General features: G+C 40.7%; 1 protein-coding gene across 4 annotated transcripts in view; it reads right to left on the reverse strand.

Annotated features, from left to right (window-relative positions):
• The window catches only part of LOC129169966 (astrotactin-2-like), a 286,350-nt gene extending 265,281 nt beyond the window's left edge, over positions 1 to 21,069 (reverse strand). For all 4 annotated transcript variants that reach the window (XM_054756998.1, XM_054756997.1, XM_054756996.1 and 1 more), the window contains exon 1: positions 20,570 to 21,069. In XM_054756998.1, the coding sequence (XP_054612973.1) occupies positions 20,570 to 20,990 (421 nt within the window). In that variant the 5' untranslated portion in view covers positions 20,991 to 21,069. The remainder of the gene's footprint in view (positions 1 to 20,569) is intronic.
• Positions 21,070 to 26,557: the final 5,488 nt, after the last annotated feature.

Below are 26,557 nucleotides of genomic sequence, written 5' to 3' on the forward strand. Positions count from 1 at the left end.
CAAGAGTTCAGTGAATAATGGTTAGTTCTACCATTGCCATTACCCTACTTGAACGATGTCTGTCTGAGTCTGAGCTTTAGTTTGAGTTTTGGACAACATTTTCATTGAATTTCATTTGAAATGTGCTTGGTAGTTGTATAAATGGAAGTCTGAAATAGACAGTCCATCTTGTATTCAGGATTTAGAGATGCATACAAGTAAACCAGGCGGTGTTTCCAACAACTTTATACTTTAAAATGTCTCCTAATATGCAAAATTGACTTTTTAATGATGTTTAGGGCTGCAGTTATTTAAGTAATGGAGTAATTATGTATATTTTTGTTTAATTAATCGAGGGATCTTCAATTACATTTGACCAAGAGCCAGCATTTTTATCGGTGTGAGGACCAAATGGTATCATAAAAAACAAACAAAGGGGAAAAAAATACAGTTGTCCCTCGCTATATCACTGTTCGAATATCGCTGCCTCACTATATCGAGGTTTTTCTAAAAATAATTAATTCATAAATGATCACTGTTTTGTGGTCGACTATGGCCTACTATTAATAAAAAAAATATTGAAAGACAAGTTATATAAAGCATTCAGGTAACTCGGGATTAGTAATGTTATGAGACATGATGACGTTAGATTACATGACCTTTCACACTGCATGGAGCCCAGCAGGCATGCCATGGCAGAGACAGACATGCCATGGTTGAGATTGAGTGGAAAAATTATTATTCTCTCATTCTGTGGGGAAGTGGTAAGTTTTTGGCTTCTTTGTCCTTCTTCCCCACTCCGTTTGAAACACATTATTAAAAGGGACAGTTGGGATTGAAGTTGTATGACATCCCCATCAGCAGTATAGTGCATCAATGGTGACTTTTCCCCCCACTTCTCCCCATGAGCCGAGTTCTGGTCGGTTTTCGTTGTGGAGGAGAGTAGTTCCGGCTAGTTGCTCTCTTGAGTTAAGCACTTTGCGTTCAAAAGAGTAACACATTTGCATCACAAAACTGTTGCCCACATAAAAGTCAGACCTCACAATCGCTCGGTGTTATTTTCTCTCTGATATTTGAAATTGTTTTCAAACTAATTGTGATCAACGTGTGCATAAATAAGCTACACTGAATATATCTATATAGCATATGTATTCTCTCATACACTAACATTGTTACGTTTAAAAAAAAAAATCATTTTTAACGTGCGGCGGCTTTTATTTTGTCACGGTGGTGCGCCACCATCAATTAATTACATGTAGAGGAAGCCCTGCTGTAGCGTCTGTCAGACACTATAAAAAAGGAGGGAGTGATCGAGGACGTGATCAAGGTGATCAATCAACAATTGCTTTATTGAACAAAACAGGTTGCTGTCAGTCGCAACCACGCCACAAAGATGAGCAAGGATGTAGCAGGCAGAATAAGAGAAAAATGCAGCCAACTGTCAAACTGTAACTGTCACTCTCCCTGATCGTGCCCACACACACACCCAAAGTCACTGCTGACACCTTCACGGCAACCTTAGGACTCAACAGAACTCTTAACATCACACATACGTTCAGGGCCGGCCGCGCTATTTAAGAAGTAGGGATGCTCTAGAAGGACTTACAGGTAAGTAAGAGAGCACTCTGTGAACTCTGTGTCTTCCACCACTGAGAAAGGCCGGTCATCTTGTCCGATTAATTTATTTTTGGGGTTATTTGCCTTCTGTCTCTCACGCACATACGGGTGTTGAGTGCTGATCACACCATGAGCCTCGAAAACTCACCATACTGCGTCACACCACACTGTACTCTTTACTTGCGTATCTTGCTTGCTGCTGTAACAAGTAAATTTCCCTGCTGTGGGATAAATAAAGTACAAATACAATACAATACAATACATGTTTGTTCTTCAAATGCCGTATTAAATTAAACCCTTTTTACGTGCTACAAAAGCACAGCGGAGTGCAGTGTAGCCAAATATCCCTCTAAGCAAAATGCACATATCAATTAAACCCGTTAGATTCTCCTTCAATGGAAAGTGTGCTTTATCTTTTCCACAGATTTCAATGACATTCACAAGTGTTAGGAAAACTCCATGTTCCATCATTTTCAGGCAGCCCAAAAAAATGACGTCATGACAAAGGTCACCTTTGTCCATGATTCCATCCATCCAGGAGTCTGGATGGGAGTATACGAATATGAGAAACGTGCTTAACTCAAAATGCGTAGAAAAAAACACAAATGGGAGAATAGCCCCATGTATAAATAGGCAGGTGACAAAATAGACTTTTACCTTGTTTCTGGTTGTGTGCTCAGGGTGCTTTCTGGTAATGTGCTGGAGCAGCGATGTAGTACTGTTGTGCAATGCCAGCTCCGTTTGACAGTGCAAACATTGCACCACGTTGTCTGTCTTTTTGAGTTTGAAACGATCCCAAACTTTTGACAGCTTCTGTCATTTCCTTTGGGCCCTTTCCTCTCGTTCCCCCCTCGTCACTATTTTCTTTTAAGCTGTCTCTCTGTCTCCTCTTGCCACAGAATACAACACCCACATCGCCACTCTCATGCTCTCTATTGCAGCAGATATGCGGAAACAATTTCTGCGTATTCTAAGTTCCTGTCACTCCGGATTTTACCAATTTTTATTAGTTCCACTCATTAAATGAATCATCTAAGCAACAGAATAGGAATCTAAGATTTTTCTAATTGAATTAATCCATTCAATCGATGAATCGTTCTAAAGCTCTCATGATGCTCTAACAATGTGTCGCTAGAGCATGTGACCACCAAAATCCCTCACTTGTTCATTCCACTTTTGAGAGAAGAGGCGCTCAACTGGTCGCTTTTGAAGTTGTGGATTTTCATGACATAGTGAAGGAAAAACCTTCTTGATCATGGACGTTATAGTGCCACCCGCTAGAGAAAATTGCCCTGTGTATACACCCACCACTTCACAGAGGAAAGCTTTGTTAAAAAAAAAAACAGGCTTCGCTACTCGGAGTGCCACGAGACGAGACGAAACGCAAGACACGAGAGGAGATTTTGACTATTTTTAAGAAAAGTACAATGAAAAAATATAAACAATATATGACAAAATATTGCATTATTATTGCAATTTCTACTATGTTCCACTCTTCTGCGCTCTGTGTGTATGCTACCGGCCCCAGAGAAAGAGACTGTATGACTGGCAAAATGACTCACTCCATTCATGCCATTGTTCTATGGAGCAAACCAGCCTAGGTGCTGAAACCAATGCGCATAATTAACTCTCTTCCCATCTGTTTGGAGGCAAGATGAGGAAAACAGACACACATGAACATGGCAGTGTATTGTGGACGGCAAAATTATCGACTTCATTTTCATTTATTGTGTTATTAATTTACTGTATGTATTATCGTCCCAGGCGTGTTTTTTTTCGGAATGAGAAATTTTGTCACATTTTAATCTCGCAAGATCTCGTGGCACGATATCTTATGACACCCCTACTCGCTACACATCTTAAAATAAGAGCTTGGTGCTCCGACAACTATCAGCAAGAGCTTTGTCAAGTTTAATCATTTTGTTTATCTTCAGCACATAGGCTAACAATGTCACTGTAATGTTAGCACTGTAGGTCACAGAGTCCTCATGTCCCACTCCTTAATGTTATATTGTTCTATGTAATATGCGGCATCCATTACGTTCAACAACTGCAATATGTTATCGGGGCCGGAGGAATTCAGTGTCTCTTCAGACATGGTAAAGCTACTGAAAAGATATCGTACAGCAGATTTAATGTAAAAGATGGGTTGACGCTTGCCTAAGCAACTGTTTTAGCACTGGGAGAAAGATGTTTGTCTACTAATGGTTCACTGAAGTCATTGGGAGGATTACATGTTTTCCTAGTGTCGCAATAAATGAGTTGTCCAGAAAATTAGCAAAGAGGCTCTTAAATAATTAACTTCCTTGATAAAGCTGTATAATAAAGGCATTGAGATTCATTAAACTGTGCTAAACATTACCAACCAACAAACCTAAGACTTTCAGGGACAAATAACAAGAATCACACCAATAAATAGGAATCATCCAAACACTCCTCAGTGATGCTCCCTTTGATAGCGGCAGAAATATTTACCAGTCTAAACTTGAGCTTTGATTGCTTGAGAACGCCGCTTTTGAAATGAACCCATTAATAGTGTTTGTTGAGCTGTCTCATTACCAAGTTAATTGTGCATTTGTCCCGATTGCAGTCATGCTACGGAACAGCGATCTCGCTATTGGACTAATGGATGAGAAGGCACACTGCACACACAGCACTCTATTATGATCTGTTAAGTTTCCGGAAATCGTCAAATCACCCGTGACTGTCTGTGAACTTTAGGATGTGGTGCGGTTGGAATTAGAGAACATCTGCTTGCCTTTCTTTTAAAAATACTGTGAATATCTGATTTGCATAGTTTTTTTTCAGCTCCGTTGCACAAAGCAGAAAAGTTATAAAAGGCAGCCTGATGCCCTAATATTTTGAGGATGCATATATTCAGTAAATATAATTTAAGAGCAATGTTTCTAAGTCCCATATAATAGATATATAAACAATGCAGATATTGTAATTAATTCATATACAATTGTCCCTTGCCACTTTACGATTCAAGCTTTCCTTTCACAGTTTTTCAAAAAAATATTAATAAATCATGCTGTTTTGTGGTTAAATATGGCCTAATAGTAAAAAAATGCATACAAAAGGAGCGGCACGTCACAGTGGCGGAAGTCTGCCCTCCCACGCAGCCCACCACCACAGCTTAAAAAAATCCTAGGGGAAACCCTGGTTGATGTCACGCAGTGCATTAGTAGCACAAGAAGACTGAGTCACCGCGAGATTCTTTGTTTCATTTCTGTGAAATCACACGGTACAAACATTTTCAGCCAATACCGAATCACACAAAAATATGGACAATTGAAACTCGAGGATTGACTGTATTGTACAATACATTTTATGTAATAAAAGAATAAATGGTTACATTTTTTGTCCATGAGTCTTTCTGATACCCTATTATGTCCCACATAAAACATATAAAAATAATGTCAATTTAATGAATTCATTTTATTTATTTATTTATTTATTTTTTTTTTCGGAATGCTCAGGCCTATTTTTGATACCTTCTGATGTCATGCCCGTTTGGTTTTTATTTTATTTTTTTAAGCAGGCTTGTACTTGAAATATGTACGATTACAGCTGATTACAGACTGAGAATCTGTCTTTGCCTTGAAAGTTAAAAAAAAAAAAAAAAAAAAAAAAAGACTGGTCTTGTAAACTGAGCTTTTGGCAGCCTCTCAACCGCTCAGTGGATGACGGCTGCAACAAGGCTGTAAATCACCACAACAACAGCAGCAGCAGCCCAGGGACGAGGAAGGATGCAGGACAGGAGGAAGGGTCTAATGTTGATTGATGCCTCTGTTCTTACATTAATTTTCAGCTTAAATCAGTATTTGGGTGTCGGGAGCATTTCTAGTGGTTGTTTTACAATTCTAGGTGATGTGAATGCGCCAGAAATATCATTTTGGAACATGTATTCCACCATGTGGAAGTTATGTTCCGCACAATGAACCGTAGCTGCCAGCACTCATGCAGTCCCAGACCATGATGCTACCACCACCACAAAGCTTGACTGTAGGCAAGACATTATCTTGCTACTCAAATGTGTTGCCAGCTATTTCGACATTAATGGCTGTGTGTTGATAGTAAATCTATACCACCATACAAGGTGGACAGTGTAATAAAAATGCTTGGTATTTCAAAATGGCCAATCCCTTAAGTAAGCATGAAGCTCTTACCGCCCGGTCAATAAAATGTTGCAGCAAAACGGGTTGCAAATCCACTTCTTCACCTTTTAACCAGAAAGAAGCATCCCCGAGCCATGACCTCGGGAGGAAACGCTTGGCTGTGTTCTACTTTGAAGGGTAATTGCAGATGGATCACAGCTAATCCACCATCAGACAAACTACCTGAAAAAAATGCACAATGGGTCTTCAAAAAGCAGCAGCTGTGTCATAGCAATGAGCGTGCAACGAGTGCACAACAGTGCTTAAAGCCCGGCTTCAGATTCCACTGATGCTGCTTGAAAATATAGTTATCCAAAGAGACGATAATGTGATGATGACAAGGAAACGCATACAAATTTGGCAGTCTTGCCGATTGAAAGCCAGGCCTCACATTGTGTTCAAGTGGTATGCAGACACCGTACTTCAACAAAAAATGTACTGTTATTATATGTTGCGTTGCAATTTTTACACTCCTTAAAGATAAGGTTTCCAGCACAGTGCAGCCATTATCTAAAACAGGATGCCTTCCTTTTATATCTCGCCGACCACACATCAAGGTGTGGTCAAATGTCTTGGCTTTTGTTTGAAGTGAAAAGGACAATATTACCCACAGACTAATGGGCGGGCAACAAAGAAGACTTAGAGCATGTGTCCCTCTGCAGATAAAGCCAACACATACAAATGCGCGCAGCAAAACAGAAAACAAATGCTCCATAAGAGGTGAATATGTTTTATCACGGAAAGCAAAACTAGCAGAGATTGCACAAACGGGGATGTGCAAGAGCTAGAACGCATCCAAGGTGCAGAGCGAATTCTGGCAGGAATCAAATTTTATGGGTCTTAAACGTCATTGTGATCAGCTTATATGAACAAAGACTACTCTCTTGTCCCCTTTTTTCCCCAAGAATACGCGGATCGTCTTCACGTATGCAATTATACGGCAATGTGATTTTGGTAATTAGTAGGGGTGTCACGATGCACTCAAGAGACGAGATTGGGTTCACTAGAACAAGCCGATATTTTAACATTACTTTTAAGAAAACTACAATGACTACAATGATTCCGATGCTTTTAAGAAGCAGGGTCATAAAAGTTTGCATGGTTTGAAAAAGGGCGCTAACCAGAGTTCTTTTTGGATTTAAGTGTCTGAACTTCCCCGTAAATGTTTAATAAAATTAACTTTTTATCAAGTTTACTATTAATTTATCACAGATCTATTTTAACAGGAGTACACTTTCACAAAAGATGTTTACTTTCAAAAAGCTAATGAAAAAACATATATGCTGTTGTTTATGCGTTAGTGAGTGTGTGATGCTGCAGGCACTTAAACATGCACTAACCTGGGTACAGAATATCAAAAAAACGTGGAAAAGATTTCAGAACTATACAAAAATTATACAAAAAGGACTGTTTCAGGGACCACAAGATGGGTCAACAATTTAAAGATGTTCTGCAGATGGAGGTTGATCAAGCCTTGGCAGTTGGTGAAACAAATTCCTACGTGTGTTCCAAGTTCTGGACAGCTGACTACCTCCTCCGTCTGCATAAGAACAGTGTTCGGACCACATTGTGGTACGATACCCTCGTGAACATCATTTGAACAGCATTGTACTGGACAAAGTCATTTGTTGCTACAAAAATGGCAAGAAAAAAGGGAATTAACAATGGAAGAGAGACAGACCATCTTAACACTTACAGTTAAAATGTAGGTTTTTCCACCGGAGAAATTGGGGTGTTCCAAAACTTTTGACCGGTAGTGTATAGATTTGTATTAGAGCCCGACTGATTTATCGGCAGGCCGATTATGATGTATCAGCAGTTAATCAATATCAGTGAATATGTAACAGATATATTAACTTTTTCGCTGTGCGGAGATTGTGTCGCTCTGTTCCTGCGTGGCTCTCTATGCTGCTCCCTGCCCAAGTACCTGGCCCTTCCCCTCACATACAAACAGACAGGCCAGCGAGGTGCCACTCTTTCTGTGTCACCCACTCGGCTGCAGCAGAGAAACGGCAAAAGAAACTGGAATAAGTTGCAGTAAATGCAATGCATATATTTTCATTTCACAGGCAAAGGGGAAGAGTAAGGTGTGGAGCCACTTCACAAAAGACTGAACAGGCGTTAGATGCAACATCTGCAAGTTAGCAAAGGTTCCAACACCAGCAAAGCAAAGAACACTACAAATTTGTGGCAACACCTAAAAGTAAACCACAAAGCGGCATGCCCTTATGTTGACAGTTTTACTCATTAAACTTCCTTATTTTCATTTGGTAGTCTTCTGCTTCTTTGTGTTAAATCGTATTTTGAGTATGATAAGAATTTATGTTCATGGACAGTATATATCCTGTGTATATCATATGGACGGATAGATACTTACGTATCGCGCCTTCAGTCTTCAAAGGATGAGTAATTTTATGTAATTTCAGTTTTATTAAGTTTTATTAAGGTTTTAACTTGTCTTTATACTTGTAAGACAGTTATCAATGTGACTTAAAAACTTGCCAGCATAGTTAATAAAGTTCTTTAATGGCATCAATTTGACCCTTGAACAGATTATTTATATTGCCAATATTTCCTATGGGAAAACACAGTCTAAATTTTAACAAATCAGAGATTGAACAGTGTCCCACAACAGATTGTGTTCTATTACATAAATTCCACTGTAACTTAAGGCAAAATCCTGTTCATGTTATGTTTTTGACTGCATCGTGATGGGACTCCAGCCAAACTCCCCGTGTCCCAAATGTGTTGCAGGCATTTCCAAACTAAGAGACACATTAGACATTATGTGCCACTTGGGGCTTTGCATTATGGGAGGGAGGAGCACCTCAATTGAACTGCCCTTATAAATCAGTGTCACATTATGCACTCAATGCACACGCCAGGGGTACAAGTGGACAGTATCCTGTACATGTAAGTAAGCTTATGAGCTTATGCCACCAGTGTGCAACATGCATAACATGCTTGAGTGCAGGCTTTGTTTTTAAAGTCTTGTATACTGCTGCTGATGTTTTTCATCGAAAAGGAATGTTTACGGGATGCTCTCTGCTTTGAAAGTGACAGAAGAACTCATAAAGGAAAATGTTGAGAAAAACGTTGTAAAGACTAGTCAAGGAAAGACGAAGGACAAAGAGGAATGGAAATCGGATTTTGAAATAACTGACAACTAAATTGATGTTGAAAGACAAATTACAGAATCTCAGGATGTCAACAAATACTATTTTGGATCTGTATCTGTATTTTTTTTACCAGATCTCTTCACAGTGCACAAAAGCACTGTTGCTATTGATTTGGCATACAAGTATAAAATAAGTCGACTGCTGCAATTAGCAAGCACAATAAAGTATTAACACAGGTGTGGAGAAATTAGTCGCCTAGCTGATTCAGCTTAAAAAAATGTGGATTCCGAATTGTCGCTACTGTAAAAAGACGTTGACCAGTGTAAAACATAAAAACACATAATACTGAAAAATGATGATTGTGTCTTTGAATGCACATCTCCTTCACGTCGCATGATGGCGGTTGTGTATGACTTTAGAGACATCCATCCATTCTTTTTCTATGCCGCTTATCCTCACTAGGGTCGCGAGTATGCTGGAGCCTATCCCAGCTGACTTCGGGCGAGAGGCGGGGTACACCCTGGACTGGTCGTCAGCCAATCGCAGGGCACATACTTTATAGACAAACAACATTCATGGGCAATTAAAGTCGCCGATTAACCTAACATGCATGTTTTTGTAATCTGGGAGGACACCCGAGCATCCGGAGAAAACCCACGCACACACGGTGAGAACATGCAAACTCCAGATTCAAGATTCAAAACCACATCTTCCAGATCTCCTGACTGTGTGGCCAACATGCTAACCACTCGGCCATCGTGACTAATCAGTGTGGGGTTTTTTTAGCTGTATGTATTTGTTTGTTGACTGGATGCACTGACTAAGTTAGAAAGCCCCCAATTTTGCACGTGTAAGTAAATTTCTGCTTTTGTGTCTTCTTCGCGCGTTGTGGCCACTTTATTTGGCGGTCCTTGAACACGCCATGTGTATGACTTTCTCCGACGCTGCACAGACAGACGTGTATTTTCTATTCTTCCTTTCACCACGTCCTTGTTCACAAATGTTAATGCAGTGCGTAAATGCACAGGGGTGAGGTTTAATAATGCTAGCGCTGTGCTGCTGTTCATTTTTGCTTGGTGCATAATCTCATGCTACATGTGCTCACATGTCCACTTGGCTCAGTAATAAGCCTCGTAGTGAACTCATTGCCGTATTGATTTCTGTGCGTTATGTGCCCTTCTTTTCATAATTATTTATAATTATTACATTTACATGTAACAGTTGCATTGTGCTGACTATTTCCATGTTGGTGCAAACCAAAGCACAGCAAAAGAGCATAAAGATCAGTTCACCACATCTCACCACAGCTTGTCACCAGTTGTTATAAATAAAACCAAATATAACCAAACAGGGGCCGCACGGTGGTCTAGTGGTTAGCACGTTGGCCAATACAGGAATAGCCTGGAGATCGACCTGGGTTCGATTCTCCCCTGGGCATTTCTGTGTGGAGTTTGCATGTTCTCCCCGTGTGCGCGTGGGTTTTCTCCGGGCACTCCGGCTTCCTCCCACATTCCCAAAAACATGCAGATGAGGTTAATTGGCGACTCTAAATTGTCCATAGGTATGAATGTGAGTGTGAATGGTTGTTTGTCTATATGTGCCCTGCGATTGGCTGGCGACCAGTCCAGGGTGTACCCCGCCTGTCGCCCGAAGTCAGCTGGGATAGGCTCCAGCATGCCCCCGCGACCCTAATGAGGATGAAGCGGTATAGAAAATGGATGGATGTATGGATAACCAAACAGAAGACAAAACACGCCAGGCGATATCTTACACCTCTACAACCCTCTCCATTTTAAATTAGTAGCCGATGTTGAAAATGTTGCAGTTGAAAAATAAGATATTTTTATAATATATAATATAAAGGCACAGTATACTGGAAATACAGTTAATAATATATGATTGTGTGGTTTATGTATTTTTAAATGTGCAAGAGTAGGGGGTACATGACTCCCAGTCAGATGTCTGCAACAGTTTAATGGGACTTTAAAATACAATGTGTTGCATATAGAGTAGCAACAGAGGACCATTCTTGTGGAAAATATTTTTTTTCTTCCCTTGTTTTTTTGACTTTTAGCAGAAACTTTATTAATTCAATTCCTTATTGGACCGATATGAAGAATTATGGCATCATACTGATAAATAATAACACCAGATAATTTAATCAAACACTCCAATGAGGCGAGATTACCTGTGCTGTGCTGGTGAGCAAATCAAGTGCTCTTTTTTCCCCCTGCCTGTGACGTTAACGGCCTGTCAGAACTTCCCCTGAGCTCACTTGTAAACATTCACTGTTTAAGAGGAAGAAATTTCACGTGGTAGTTGCAACAATTGCTCCGCAATGAGGAAAAAAACACAACTAAATATGACTGAATGAATCGCAATTAATGCTTTAATTTGACACCCCTATTTGTTCAATCTGTTCTTTTAAACCACTATTGGTGACATTTGCTTAGCTTTGGTGGTGTTCTAATATTTTTGTTTTAAAAAAGTGCAGTTTGGAGCCAAAGAGGTACAGCACCCTTAATATTGTTGTTCATAACATTTAATGTGAGGCATAAAGCAAGTGTGTTGCCCTTGTCAAATAGTTTAGCGTATCAGCAAATCACTGTGGCAAAAGGCCAGTGTCACGGCATTGTGTCCTTTCACATCTTGCCTCTACATCATTTCTGCGACCACGATAAAAGCTTTACAGCCTGCCAGGTTGTGGATCCCTACATGCACAATTATGCAGCATTGGAAGGGGAAAAAAAAGGTGCACAATATGAGTCACTTCAACAGGAGCGCTTTCATGCAGCATTTAGCGATGGGTCGTCCTAATAGTCTGAGTGCTTTGCATTACATTTTTTTTAGGTTGTCATTATTTCAACACAAAAAACAGAAACTGAATGGGGGTGGTGGGGGGGTGGCATGGGGGTGTATGTCCCAATATGTTTTCTATACACTGCTCATCCATTTGGTGGTCATAAATCAAAAGACGAGCGGGCAGGCATCAGCATAGAGAAAATATTTTCAACCCTAAACCTCCACGTTTGCCTCCAAAAGATAGTACTTCTTGCGGTTTCCTCTGTATTTGGCTAATAAGGAGCGACCGCACATCAATCAAATGCACCGATAATTGAAACCAGAGCACCTACTGAACGCACAAAGCATCAATTAAGTTTCCTTAGCAATGACTGAAAAAAAATGTCCCAAGCTTCTTCCCTGCCATGTTCCGACCCCCTTGAGCACATCTGATTCAAATCCACTCGATAGTCTTTGCACAATTCTGCTGACACCTGCACCAGCAAACAAGGACTCTGCCAAGGCTTTGCCATTTGTCACCTGCAAAATCAATCACCGACCACAATCCCTCATGTGAATAAGGGATGAGAATCTTCCAGATTAAATTGAATGGGAACATCCAGATTAACATAAATACTCCAATTAACGCCTGTTTTCATTTCACCACCGAGTTCCCTTTAGTTATGTCAAGTACCATTTATGTCTAGCGCACGGCATTAGCGCGCACAACATTAGTGCGCACGACACGCATTGTTCCTGCATTGGTATGCATTGTCACCACCACTTCCCCATCCGTGAAGCAGTCGTGGCATTATTTGGTCCCGCTGCATCCCACGTGACGCCCCGCAACAGCAGGCACCACCCCTAGCTTCATTAATTCCTCTATTTGCAAGGGACCTGCAAGATATTGAACTCCAGAGAAGAAGCTCATGTAAAAAAAGAAAGGTAAGTCGATATTTTCTCGCAGCTGCAGATGGAGAATGTGCAGAGAGCAGGAAGGGGGCAATAAACTACAAAAAAAGAGGCAGCTGACAGTGTGGGCGAGGGAATTGCTGACTAAGGCATCGCTATGAGCATTATGATCACCTATTAAAAGAAAATCACAAGGAAGCTCCAAGAAGCACAGAAGTTATGGTGCGCTCACGACTCGTTCACAGAAATTACGCGTGGCACAAATTTTGAACATTTCAAAATTTTCTTAGCGCACTGGCACGCAGCCCCGCACAGTTTACGACTAATTTACTCACCGGCACGCAAAATTGGAAACAAGTGCATGCAAGTGTAAATGCTGCTTTTCAAACTCATCAGCACTATTAATGCTGAATGACCAGTTTGCTCATTACTGCTATTACGACACTGGCTCTGTTGCTGCTGCTGAGGCCGGTTAATAAATTAGCATTTTAACTGCAATTAGCATGTGGAGAGCTACATTTTCCTTTTCTCTTTCTGGTGCACTCCAATCACTATTTCACAAAACTTGATCGATACAAGTTTTCAAATTTCGGAAATAACACAATGACGTAATAACCGGACCATCCCAAAAACCTTCGAATACATCAACAAAATGATAAATTGTGACTACAATATCCTGTGCTCGTGTTCATCATATCATGTCGCTTACCAGAAGAAGACATTTGTATTGCAGTTCACAAGCTGATTTGTTGATAAGCACTCAGCTTTACAGAAACTGTCATTAATAGAGTGCATAAGGCTGCCTGCTGTCTAAATAAAACAGCTCTTGAACGCCTACATAAAATACTATAGGGTTTTAAAGTGCATTAAGTGCATAATAACATAATCTATGACAAGTGTGTACACAGCAGTTTAAGAGATACTATAGATATGTAGATAGACAGAGAGAGCGATGGATAGATGGATAGATGGACAGATAGACAGCTTCAGCTGCAAACGTGCTCGCCTGAGAACACAGAGAATCCTTTTCTCGCCAGTCGCCGGTTGGTCCTTAATGAGAACAGAAAGTGATTTACTAGCTTAGTGCTTCCAGCCCGTCCCAGCCGTTCCTGCCTGGCTTTTAGCCTCCCTGCAGCAAGTTTGAAGGAAAATTAAGAGCAAGGGAAAAGATTAAAATAACACAGCAGGCTAAATATAGTCCAATAAAAACACTGTTGCCACACACTGAGGCTTCAGTTGGTTGTGAAACATGGATTCCTGGACCTTTATCTGAATATGTGCAAAATATACAGTACAATAATGATGTGAATATCAGACCTAAGAAAACAATTTCAAAAAGACGGATCCCCTTATAGTGGGGGTCGAAAGATTGACACGTTCAAACCATAAGGTGGCCCCAAGCGACTTCGACCCCAAGTAAGTTAGAGATTTTCTTCCTGTCAGTCACAGACACACGCACACACACACACACAAACACACACACACACATACACCAGTGACCGGGCAACACAGAGACCCACCGAAGAAAACGTTTGCTAGAGGTTGAGCAAAGTTAGCAAACAACATAGCCGTTAGGCTGTTCAACTGGGCGGCTCGCAGGAAAAACTTGGGAACGACAAACATTTTTTGCAACAGATACCTTAAAACATCACGGGCTTCATCTATAAAGCTTGCGTGCGCACAAAATGGGGACAAAAAGGTGCGTACGCCGTTTTCCACGGCAAGTGTGGTATCTATTAAAAACGCAACTCGTCCGCACCGCTGCGCCACCTGTGGAGTTGGCGTACGCACCTTTTGGAGACATGGCAAAAAGGCGACGCACATTTGAAGTGGTGAGCTGAAATCATATGTTAGAAATAAACATGCAAAGGAAGCCAGTAAAGATTTATACATCACTGCATGTAAACATCACACCATTATTGACTTGTAAACATTTGTGGAAAGCGCTGTTATTTGACAACACCATCACGCAGGGGCGTATGGTATCCCGACTAACAGATAGAAGAAAAACACAACGCAGCGCTTGAATACGTCCTCATGTCAGGGCCGTGTGCATTTATCTTTCATTTTCCATAAATGAGGGGCTATTGTTTTGTTGTGCTTTGAAATAACATACGTAAGTTCCACATAAAATAATCACAATGTATTTTAATGGCGTCAATGTCATCATTAAATTCAAATATTTTTAAACTATCCGTCTGGGATTACAGCAATTCATTTTCGACATAACTTTTGATTCATTGCGTCCACCTTTAAAGATTTTGTTAAGCTTGTGTTCATCTAAAATGTGCGATCAATTAGGAAAAATGTAGAACCATGCTCACAAAAAATGGAAATGTGTGCCTTGATATTCGACCACTTTGTTTAAGTTCTGCGCCCGGTTCCACTGACGCTGTTGACAGCTCATCTTCCTCTTGTTATGCTACTGCTGTGTCCTCCAAATGTGACGCTTTTACGGGCCTCCGGCTCTCCAACTAAGATCTCCACCTCAGTTTCGGTGAAGTTCCGCTTCTTCGGCTTCTCAGCAGCCGTGATTCAGAAGAACCGAGCAATCAACCATGCAATCAAGGGTCATTCAATATGGACGCCGCATTCATGAGTCACTTTGCATTGACCATTTATGGCGAATTGAAGGCGTGGAGAGGGCGTGACGTGGGGTGGAGTTGCGTATGCACATTTGGACGGCAGGTGAAGCACCAATTGCTCGAATGTGTGCGCACGCCACTTTTTTTAGGTCTGAATATTTTTGTCCGTACGCACATTTGGGGTTTCTGCCATACGCAGACTTTTCGTCAGATTTCTACGAACAGTTTTATAGATGAGGCCCCAGATTATTCTTGTCATATAAATAATCTTTGCCCAGTGTTTTTTTGCAGTAGATACTTAAAGACAGCAGAGCACTCCCGTCATATCGCTGACTAATGTTTTTTGCAGTAAGTCCTTAAAAACAGCAGAGTGCTCTTGTCAGAGGATCTTTGATTAGCAGTTTTTTTCACTGTGATAAGTGAATTTCGGTGAAGTAGGATTCCTTATTTATAAATGGAATATTTTCATTGTTAAAGCATAGGAAATCTGTTTAGAGCCTTCTAAATACGTTTTTCAACATTGTTACAACCCTCTAAACATGAGCTAACATCCCTATAGTCACCTTTACACTCCTATTACCCAATATAGTAGGCATGATAAAAGTTTAAGACATAAGACTTGTCCTCATGTGTGTCGCTCCTGAGGGGAGCAGAGTGGGTGGCGAACAGGAAGTGACATTGGGGGTTCAGAGTTGAGTTTAATTCAATTTTTTTCCCCAGTTGGGAAAACTGGACAGGATGCTTGTGTTTTAGGTGCGCACGCAAGTCACTCGCATTCCCCTTCCTAATCGTCACTACTTTCCACACGTCACATATCAGTTTGTCTGTGTTAATGTGCTCACCCTGTTCATTCTGTTTGAAAGGGAAATATTTCCACACTGGGGCTGTGGCATTTGGCTTAAAAACCATGTTGCGTTTGCTTGCTTATGCGGCTAGCATGTGCTAACGCTTGAACTCTGCGTATCAATTCACTAGCAGCCCCGCCTCCACCTACTGGGACAAAGAGGCTGAATGGCTGAGAGGAGGGTTCACGCTCTCCATTCATTCCAATAGAGAACCAATGCGCCCAGAAAGAGGCAGAGTAAACCCTCTTGTCATCCAGCGTGGTAAAGAGAGGAGAGAGAGGAAAACAAACATGCATGCACATGTCAATTTATCGAGGCCGGCAAAATGATCGACTTTGTTTTTTTATCGTTCGATTAATCGATTTATTGACCGTGCCAGGCCTACGTGATATGAAGTGTAATGCAGTATCTGTGACTTATTGCGTACGCCTTTAAGAGGCAGGGCCTAAAAAGTGACGTGTGTGACGTTAGCTCACTAGAGTTGACTGTAGCTGAGTCCGAGCAGCAGGTTAGCAGTGTAGCGAGTGACTGTGTGAATGTTCAATGAATGTGTTCTCCGCTTGTTAATAAAGCGACTCAAGTGCATTGTCAGTCTCTCTTTAACCATAGAACAGCGGCAATACAGTAGTATTGTATACTGGTCTGTACGTGTTGGTATCACATTGACGAGACAACAGCCACCACAGGGGCTGTCAGTGCTAATATGTGAGTCTATTTATTCTTTATGTCTAAGATGGCTTATTTTCGAATATCATGTTTACAATGTGGGATAATACAAGTGTAAAGGTGACTCTAGGGGTCTTAGTTCATGTCTACAGGGCTCTAATAATGGAAAAAACTGTATTTACAAGGTCATAAAAAAGGTTTTATCAGTATGCTCTAACTTCAAAAATATTCCATTGTTTTAATACTGAATCCTACTTCACAGAAATTCACTCATTGCGGTCAGATCTGGAGCCAATTAACAGCAATGAACAAGGGACGACTGTAATCCTTGGAGGAGGTACAGCGAAAACAAGTCCAGAAATTTTGGAGAAAATCTGCCTTAAACCCAGAGTTTGAACCACGAAGTCTCACTGAGCGGAAGTCTCGCGAGATTGCGGCAAATCTCGAGAGACTTCAGCTGAGCGAGCACATAAAGGAAAGGCACGAGGGATGGTAAAGAGGAAAACATTTATGTCACCATTAGAAGAGTAAGTCAGCTTATTGGAAAACAGTACAGATGTCTCTGTCCTGGCTGCTCAGTACAATATGGCTCAGGGAGCACTGAGTCAACATCAATGACAACATCTGTAATAATTATGTTAAAAGAATGTCCACATCCTCCATTTTACTTAAGGGTTTTAGGACGGCGATAGTTTGACTCTCGAACTGAACAATCCCATTTCCATTACTTCCTAAGGGGGGAAGGTTCTGTGCTGCTGTTTGCTCACGACTATGATGGAAACACAGCCTCCTGCAATTGTTTGACAGCAGAGATATTTCCCCTCACCATTACATCATCCACCATGATCATCTCAGTGAGTCTTCATGCCAAAGATGAGTTGATGATTTTAAAAGTGAAACATTTTCACGTTCAACACATGACCTTTTTTGTGTGTGTACTGTTATTGCTTGACAGCGACGCAAATTGTAGCTAAACATCTCATTCACTGGAAGTTACACCACTGGACCACGGGTGTGTGCGTGTGCGTGTGTGTGTGTGTGTGTTCTGGTGTGAGAATAAAATATCAATTTCATGCACATTTGCAGGACCAAATTGCATCCCTTGATTGGTGGCACAGTGAGGGTGAGGGTGTGCATGAAATGTAATCTTATTTCAACTACAACATGGGAAAGCAGGGCTGAGTAGAAATGAAAAAGAAGAAAAAAAGACTGTCACTGAAACTGTGCTTCCATTTAGAAGTGAAGCAGGGGGAATCGCTTCCCGTTTCTTAGATTACTACAGGAGACACTGAAGCACCGTGGTGTCTGAGGGTCACAAATTACACAAAATTACAAGAATACATTATTATTACAAGATTGGAGTCTTAATGTGAGAATGTTTGAAATGAGAATTAAGTCGCAATATTACACGAGTGAGTATAAAGTTGGCAATTTTGGTTTGGAATTTTATGAGAATGAAGTTTGAATATTATGGGAATAAAGTTGCATGATGCATATTATCATGAAAAAAGATAAGATACTTGAGAATGAAGTTGTTACAAGAATAAAGGTGTAAATGTACAAGAATCAAGGCTCAATTTGATTCAAATAAACACTTCATTAGAAGAAAGTGGTAATTTTACAAGAATAAAATTGTTTAGAATGTAGTGAAAGGAAAAAAATATTTTTTTCTACTGTGACTATCCCTTTTTATTGTAGTGTTAATTTACTCATAAAATCTTTCCTCATAAATTCCACATTTATAAACTTCTAGCAGGAAATAAAAACAACTTTAATATTCCGTCCGTCCATTCTTTTTCTATGCCGCTGATCCTCATTAGGATCATGCGGGTATGCTGGAGTCTATCCCAGCTGACTTTGGGCGAGAGGCGGGGTACACCCTGGACTGGTCGCCAGCCAATCGCAGGGCACCATACACACTCACATTCATACCTATGGACAATTTCGAGTCGCCAATTAAGCTAACATGCATGTTTTTGGAATGTGGGAGGAAACCGGAGTACCCGGAGGAAACCCACGCACGCACGGGGAGAACATGCAAACTCCACACAGAAATGCCCACCGGAGATTCGAACGTCCCGATGTCCTGACTGTGACTGCATGGCCGACATGCTAACCACTAGACCACCGTGCGGCCCAACTTTATATTTGAATATTTTATTTTCAACATAAGACTCAAAGCAAAACACAATTAGTGGAACCACTTTTAATCGTAATGTTACTTTGCTCTCATTCGATTCCGACTTTTTTCTTGTCGTTCAACTTTTCTTGTCGTAAATTTAAATATTTTGTCAAAATATTTCTCATATTGTCCATCCATCCATTTTCTATGCCGCTTGTCCTCACTCGGGTCACGGGGGTATGCTCGGACCTATCCCAGCTAACTTTGGGCGAGAGGTAGAGTGCACCCTGGACTGGTCGCCAGCCAATCACAGGGCACATATAGACAAACAACCATTCATACCCAAATGCATACCTTCTTAACATGATGTTGTTTGTCTCATTACATCACAACTAATTTCATGTAACGTTACACCTTTTCATATTGTAACTTTAAGACTTTTTCACTTTGGTTAACTATTTTTGTTCATTTTGGTCCATCCATTTTCTATACCACTTGTCCTCGGGTATGTTGGAACGTATCCCAGCTGTCTTCGGGGACCCCCCCCCCAGACCCGTCGCCAGCCAATCACAGCAAACATATGGACTCAATTTGAAATCGAATTAAATCAAATTTCGACTACTGAAATTTGACAACTTTGTTGCAACATTGCGACGTTTTCTCACAATATTAATTTATTCTCATCAAATTACATATGATTTATCACGAACAATACAACTTTCGTCTTGTATTATTACTACTTTTTTCTCATATCACTGTGACAATATGTAACCTTACATCGTTATCGTAACTTCAAGACCTTTTTTTCCACCTCGTTTAACGGTTTGTTTGTTTTATTGTGACGACAACTTTGTTGCAGCATTCCAAAGTTTTCCGCACAGTAGCCTATTGTAAGTCTGGAACATTAAGACTTCTATCGTGAAATATTAACATTTTTTTCACGTAAAAGTGTGACTTGATCCCCATTAACACGACGGCTTTTTTCTTCTAATTTAGGACTTTATTGACGTAACATTAAAACTTTGTTGTTGTAACTTTAAGACTTGCTGTTTTTCTACTTCATTTGTTTCTCCGTTCATTTTAGTGTGACTTGAATATACCCCTAGCATAAAAAGTGGTCCAACTATAACCTTTAATATTAAAAGAAAATAATTCTTTTATCACCCTGAAATTTGACACCTTCGGTCACGACAATCCAAAGTTTTCTCATTTTATGAATTCATTCTTGTAAAATTACGACTTTTAGCGCAACAAAATACGACGGTAGTGTTGTAATATTACGATTTTTTCACAGCATTGCGATTTTAGTCTTGTAACATTACATTCTCATAACTTTTAAGACTTTTTGCACTTAATTCAACTATTGTTTGCTCATTTTAGTGTGACTTTAACACCTGTTTGTGGAAAAAAAATACCTAACTATGTTTAATATGAAAGAAAACACTCTAATTTACCTTTCGTCATCCTGTCCATCTTTCCACTACCATCTTATGGTTATAAAAGCATATATTTTTACTTATTTGCATCCATGTTCTAGCTTAACATGATAATATGATGATAATAACAATAATAACAACCAATTTTCAGCAAATAATACACATTTCAGACACTGCTGGAAATAAGACGTGTGTGTTTGTGTGTTGTAAAAACTACGTTTTGGTCTTACATTGTAATTTAAGATGTTCAAATCAACAGTGGACCCCAATTACTGCCATGGAGGTCTGCTTGTGTCAGTGTGGCGCCAACATGGAATGAGGTGGTCCAGTATCAGAGCGGTTCTTACCGAGTGTGAAGTAAGGAAGAGCCGTGTTGTCAAGATCATCCATGACGGAAATCCTCCCAGGTAGATCCGTCCTGACGAATAACAGGAGTCGCGATTCCCCACCTCCTCCTCCTGGTCCTCCTCCAGCGGTGCCACCTGCGCCGGAGGCACCACCTCCTCCTCCTCCTCCTGTTCCAACCGCACTCCCCGAGGTTGCCACGCCGGTGAAGCTAAACTCATTCTCCCGGAGCACAGGCAACGTGGAGACGGTGACGGTCTTGATCTCGCATGGCGTCCCTGCCGCGTGGCCCTCGCCGCCTCCGGGCGTCCCGTCGTCCCCTCCTCGTTCGGCCCGCAGCGGCTCGGCGGTTCGTGTGAGAGCGAGTCCGGCGAGGAGAAGCCGGAGGAGCATCAGCGTTAGTGGCCGTCCGGTGCTCGCCATTTGGACCCCGCTTTCTTGTGCGTGCTTTGAAGGCGCCTGCCGAGTGGCCGAGCACTTATGTGAGGAGCGGAGCAGACTCGCTCACTATACACGCACACGCATACACGCGCACACACACAAGCAGCGTTGCACCGCCGTCCAGGAGGCGGCAGCACAGGTGAGCTTGTAGGGGGTTTTGGGGGGGATCCAAGGTAGAGGCAGCCCAGAACCTCCACTAAACAGCCTTCTTGTCACGTCATTTTCACTAAAACACAACATTTCATTAGTGAGCAATAATTTAGTGGTTCGTTAAGTAAAGTTGGTAAAGTTACATATCCGATACCGGTGCCAAATCTATACTTTTGAAACGGTTTCAATGCTAGTTTAAACACAACACAACACATTGTCATACTTGTCATAGCACAACCAGCAGCAATACAGAACACAAAAAAACACAGAAACAGCAAAAAATAATAAAATCACAACATTTGACAGTACTTTTAGTGCAAACTCCTACACAATTTGTGCACAAATTGCTAATTGATACACAATTGTGGCAAGCAAAATGAAGTTAGCTGCACAATTGCAGGTGGCTGAGTCTGCATCTTTTGAGATGAAGTACAACCAAACGTTCTCGCGTTTCGGCCTGAGCATTTTAGCGACATGCTCACCGTCGTCGGTGCAGGTGGAAAACTAACTCAACCACACCACCGTCGCCGCAGTTGACACGGCAGCAACAACGTCTCATTTCAGTGCCACTAAATCGAAATGACCGAGTTGAGGTAGCGAGTTTCTCTGCGCATTCCTTGCTTTAACTGCCATTTTGCATTTGAAAACATTTTCCAAAATGTAGTTAAATTAATTTATAAGTTACCAAAATATTGCAGTTGTGCAGCACAACAAACTAAAACCACAATATTAAGAAGCACAACAGGTTATGAGATTTTGCAGAATGCTTGTTTTGTGGGAACAAAGTTACAATAAACTAGAAAAAAAATTAACTGTGAATAAAGTGGTAACTTTCCAAAAGAAAGGTTGCGATATTAGGAGAATATCGTAACAATATTATGAGAAAATATTAGATTTGCGTGACAAACATTGTTAGTTGGATCCCTGATGGTGCAATGGTAGACGCTTCTGCCTTTTGTGGCAGAGGGTGCAGGTCCATTCCCAGACAGGACATCTGGCTTAAAAACTAAGCCAAATCACCATGCGTCTTGCTGTGGCAGCCCCTAACCGGAAAAATGAAAGAGAAATGACAGCACTGTGCAAAAAATGACAACAATAAAATTGGACTATTCGAAGAAAAAAGTGACAATGTCGTGAAAAAAAATGGATTTATGTGAATAATTGTTTTACGAGAATAAAGTAGTAACTTTACGCAAATACAATTGGAATAGTAGAAAATGATTACACCGCATGAGTCCAAAAGTGTTTGAAAAGTGTAGGATAATATTGTTTTATTCACTTGTTAGCTGAGTGAGTAAATATTTATTACAAGGAGATTATATAAACACTGTTTTATTCATTTCTGAACTGGATGGATGAACATTTATTTAAGTACAGGGTCAGGCAAAATGATCTGACACATTTGTAGGTTAAATAAAAGGCAAATAAAGTAAAGAAACAAAAAAAGTGTTTTTATTTTCAAAAAGTACATATACACAAAGTCCCCTACTAACGAACATCCGACGTGCCAACACTCGTAGATACGAACACAAGCCGACTGCTCTATTTTTTTCATGATTTTTTTTTCGAAAATTGCCATATTTTGTCATTTAAATTTTTTCGAAATACAAAGGCGCTATTTTTCTATTGCGCGCCATCCCTCTTCGTCTGATAACATCTCGGCGCACGCCGTTTGTACCCCATTCGATACTTTACAGAGACGTTTGGTGTCCGTTATCATGGCTGATAAATCGAGTGCAGGTGCTAGTCGTAGTGGCTGGAAACGTCAAGCAATTTCTATGGAAACGAAGGTGGCCATCATCAGGACGTTGGACGGTGGCGAGAAAATGGCTAATGTAGCGCGTGCTCATGGAGTGAATCGCTCAACCATAGGAACAATTTACAAAGGCAAGGTTGGAATTAGACTTCTGTACCAGTGGCATCCACTATCATTACAAAGAGAAGTCTAACGTCGACAAAGATTTGTCCTTTCTTCAATAATTCCTCCTCCTGCTCCACCAACGACGTATGCTCGGCCACTCCTCTTCAAAGGTAAATAACATTTATCGTTACGTATTATTATATCATTTTTATTCTTGTTTTTTTCATTAATTATCCTGGTTTAATATTACTACTGCATCCAAACTCATATTTACATACATACACGTATACTGTATATGTATACACGTACATGTAGTGCCTATATCATCGGTAATATTACCTTTTCCTCTACTTAAGAACGATTCGACTTAAGAACGGTCGTCTGGAACCAATTGTGTTCGTTAGTTGGGGACTTATGCCATTTTTTTCATATGATGCCATTTTGCTTTGTTTCTTTATAATGCTTGTTTGTTTTCCTTTTCTGTTTCAGTTGCTGCCATGAATTGGACTGGTGAGCATCGCGCTTTCACTGTGGAAACGTTGATCAGAACAAACGAATCTGTAACTGCCGCACAACCAGCGTTCCGTTTGCACTTCAATCTTGGTAGACATGATCCCGTGCCAGCCGGAAACACGACCTTGTTATGGGTTACCAACTTCAGAGCTACGGGATCTGCGTTGAGTGTGTGGACAATAATGGATCCCACTTGACTGATTTGATTTTTAAAACATAATGAAAGAGAATGGCATTATATGTACTTTTCCACTTTTCTTTACTTTATTCGCCTTTTATTTAACCTACAAATGTGTCAGATCATCTTGCCTGACCCTGTAGGTGATAGAAAGAAATAAAGGTAACGTGCATTCACATAATCACCAGTCAGCAGTCAGGTATGGTCACACAATGGAGCAAGTGGGCCAAAGATAGGGTGTGCTATGCTGGGAGTGCGTGTTCTATTTTGTACACAAAAGGATGCACATGTGAGACTACGACGTCAGAAAAAACACCGTTCTCAGCTGTTACTGCCACACACGCGCTCACAAGGAATGTTCCAGATAAGGTATCTTGGCACAAGAGCATAAGTCACTCGTCTGGAGAGAGCTTGGAGCTTCAACGCCCTGTGCACAAAAATCTCTCTTCTTCTGGTCAGGAGGCCGCAGGAGGACATTAAAAGAGACATTTTTTTTAGCCCAGGATCCTGTGATGTGATTCTATTCTCTCTGACATATTTACAATACATGTTGTTAACCCACCGCTGGTCTGTAAGTCTGATGCGTTCTCATCATTGGAGATGAACAAACACGTAAGGGGAGGTGAAGTTGATTTAACAGAGTGGTCCTAGAGACGTCTATTAGGTTGCGGAGAATTTCATCTCCAGCAAAAGTATCTTTATTATAAAACTCTAAATGGAAACCGGAATTGGGAGTCATTGTCCCCCCAGCTCTGTCGCCCGTCTTTGTCATCAGCGGTTGACTCTGTAGTTCGATGCTAACTAACACAGTTACGGCACAAGTCTCCCCTTTTCTTATTTGATCACGACTCGGGGGGACACAATTGGCCCAAAAACTGCTTTTTGAAAAAAAAAGCGCACGGGATGTGTTCCCTCACCCACCCACCCCCTCAAATTACATCTGTGAATAACTGATTTGTGGTAACCACCCCCTTATATCGTAATCGTATCTGCAGGATACTGTAATTAAATGTGGTAATATTCCATCTTAATGGCGCACGTGTACGTGATGAAGTCTATTTCCATTGTTAAAGCAATATTACTGTCTCATCCAACTTCTGCAAATGCACAAGTTAAATTAATCCCAACCCGGGATGTTTCACCTGAGAGATCCCACTTCCAATTACAGAATATTCACTCCGCCATGGAATAATTCACTTTGGTTGAATGCACACAGGAATGAAACAAGGCGGTCTCCAAAATCATTTTCATCTCTCACATCTCTATTGCATACATTTCAGAACAAATGGTCCAATGATATAGTATTTTTCAACGATTCTAAATAAGTCTCAGAAGTTCCACAAGTGTATTGGCCAAAATCAACCCCTGATGGTGGAATTTAGACAGTTTAAAAGCGCTTTGCCTACTGGGAACAGCCTAGCCGGGCGTAAGCGATGTTAGCAACACTAGCATAGCTACAGTACGTGAGCTACAAAGCTAACATTACATTCATTTTAACAGCACGCTGCTTATTTTTCTAGGTTTTGTGTCTTTTCACAACATGACATCTTTGCAACTTCCACTGACATCTTGGCAAACTGAAAAGTGCCAGTTCATTTACACGCCGTTGACATTTGTCACTTATAGTGTGAACTAGCGATGGGAAACTCAATTTCTTTACTGACTCGGATTCGCTCCCTGTAGTGAATCAGGTACTCCGCCTGAATCAGCCACCAAACTCACATAATCACACCCTAGCATGTCACCCGGTTTCATTTTTAACATTTATTCAAATATATAAATATGTATTTGTTTGGCACGGTGGCCGAGTGGTTAGCATGTTGGCCACACAGTCAGGAGATCGGGTTCGAATCTCCGTTGGGGATTTCTGTGTGGAGTTTGCATGTTCTCCCCGTGCGTGCGTGAGTTTCCTCCGGGTACTCCGGTTTCCTCCCACATTCCAAAAACATGCATGTTAGCTTAATTGGCGACTCTAAATCGTCCATAGGTATGAATGTGAGTGTGAATGGTGCCCTGCGATTGGCTGGCGACCAGTCCAGGCCGATACCAGGTCTTCATGCTCTAAAATCCATTCTCAAATCCAAATATCGATACTTTCCATACTCCAGTCATTTGAGGTAATGTTTTGTCTGACACATTTGTTGAAAGGATGACCGATTGTAAACGGAGCCGTGCGTGAATTGTGAATAAAGTTTTAATTCTTATACTAGTTAATAATTATTTATTTTAATGGTTTTATGATTTATGATACAATTTTCCCATATTTTATGTTGCTTATTAGCTTGGCTGTATGGTAACTCACCCTGCTTCCTCTATATACTTCAGAGTTTAAAATAAATACATAAATAACTTCAATTGTTAAATGATTAGTTTATTTAAATGCATGTGTTTAAATTAATAATTAATTAGTAAATGACTTGTCTTGCATTCTTTTATGCCACGATATGAAAAAGACTACTTTTTAGAATTTACCAGACACATTCGGTGAATTTGCACAGGGCTTCGGATCGGGATCGCCGATACCGCCCTGAATCGTACTCAGCATCGGATCGGAAACAAAAAACAGTGGCGTCCCATGTCACTATTCTGTTATTTCTTGAATTCAATAGTGTTTGTCACCTCAGTAACCCAAAATGGAGCCAAAGAAAGTTGCAAGTGCTAGCGTTTGATTGAATTTAAGAAATAACTCGTGACTAAAAACAAAGGCAGTGTCCGTGTGGTGTCTTGCTGCCGCATCTTGTCTTTGGGACCAGTCAAGTCTTCCATGAAGGTGAAAGTAACCTTAAATGTTAATTTATCCCTTCCATCCATCATTTATATGCATTTTTACTTTTTTTACGCACGTAA

The sequence above is a fragment of the Dunckerocampus dactyliophorus genome, chromosome 17 (genome assembly GCF_027744805.1).
Source record: "Dunckerocampus dactyliophorus isolate RoL2022-P2 chromosome 17, RoL_Ddac_1.1, whole genome shotgun sequence".
Classification (NCBI taxonomy): Eukaryota; Metazoa; Chordata; class Actinopteri; order Syngnathiformes; family Syngnathidae; genus Dunckerocampus; species Dunckerocampus dactyliophorus.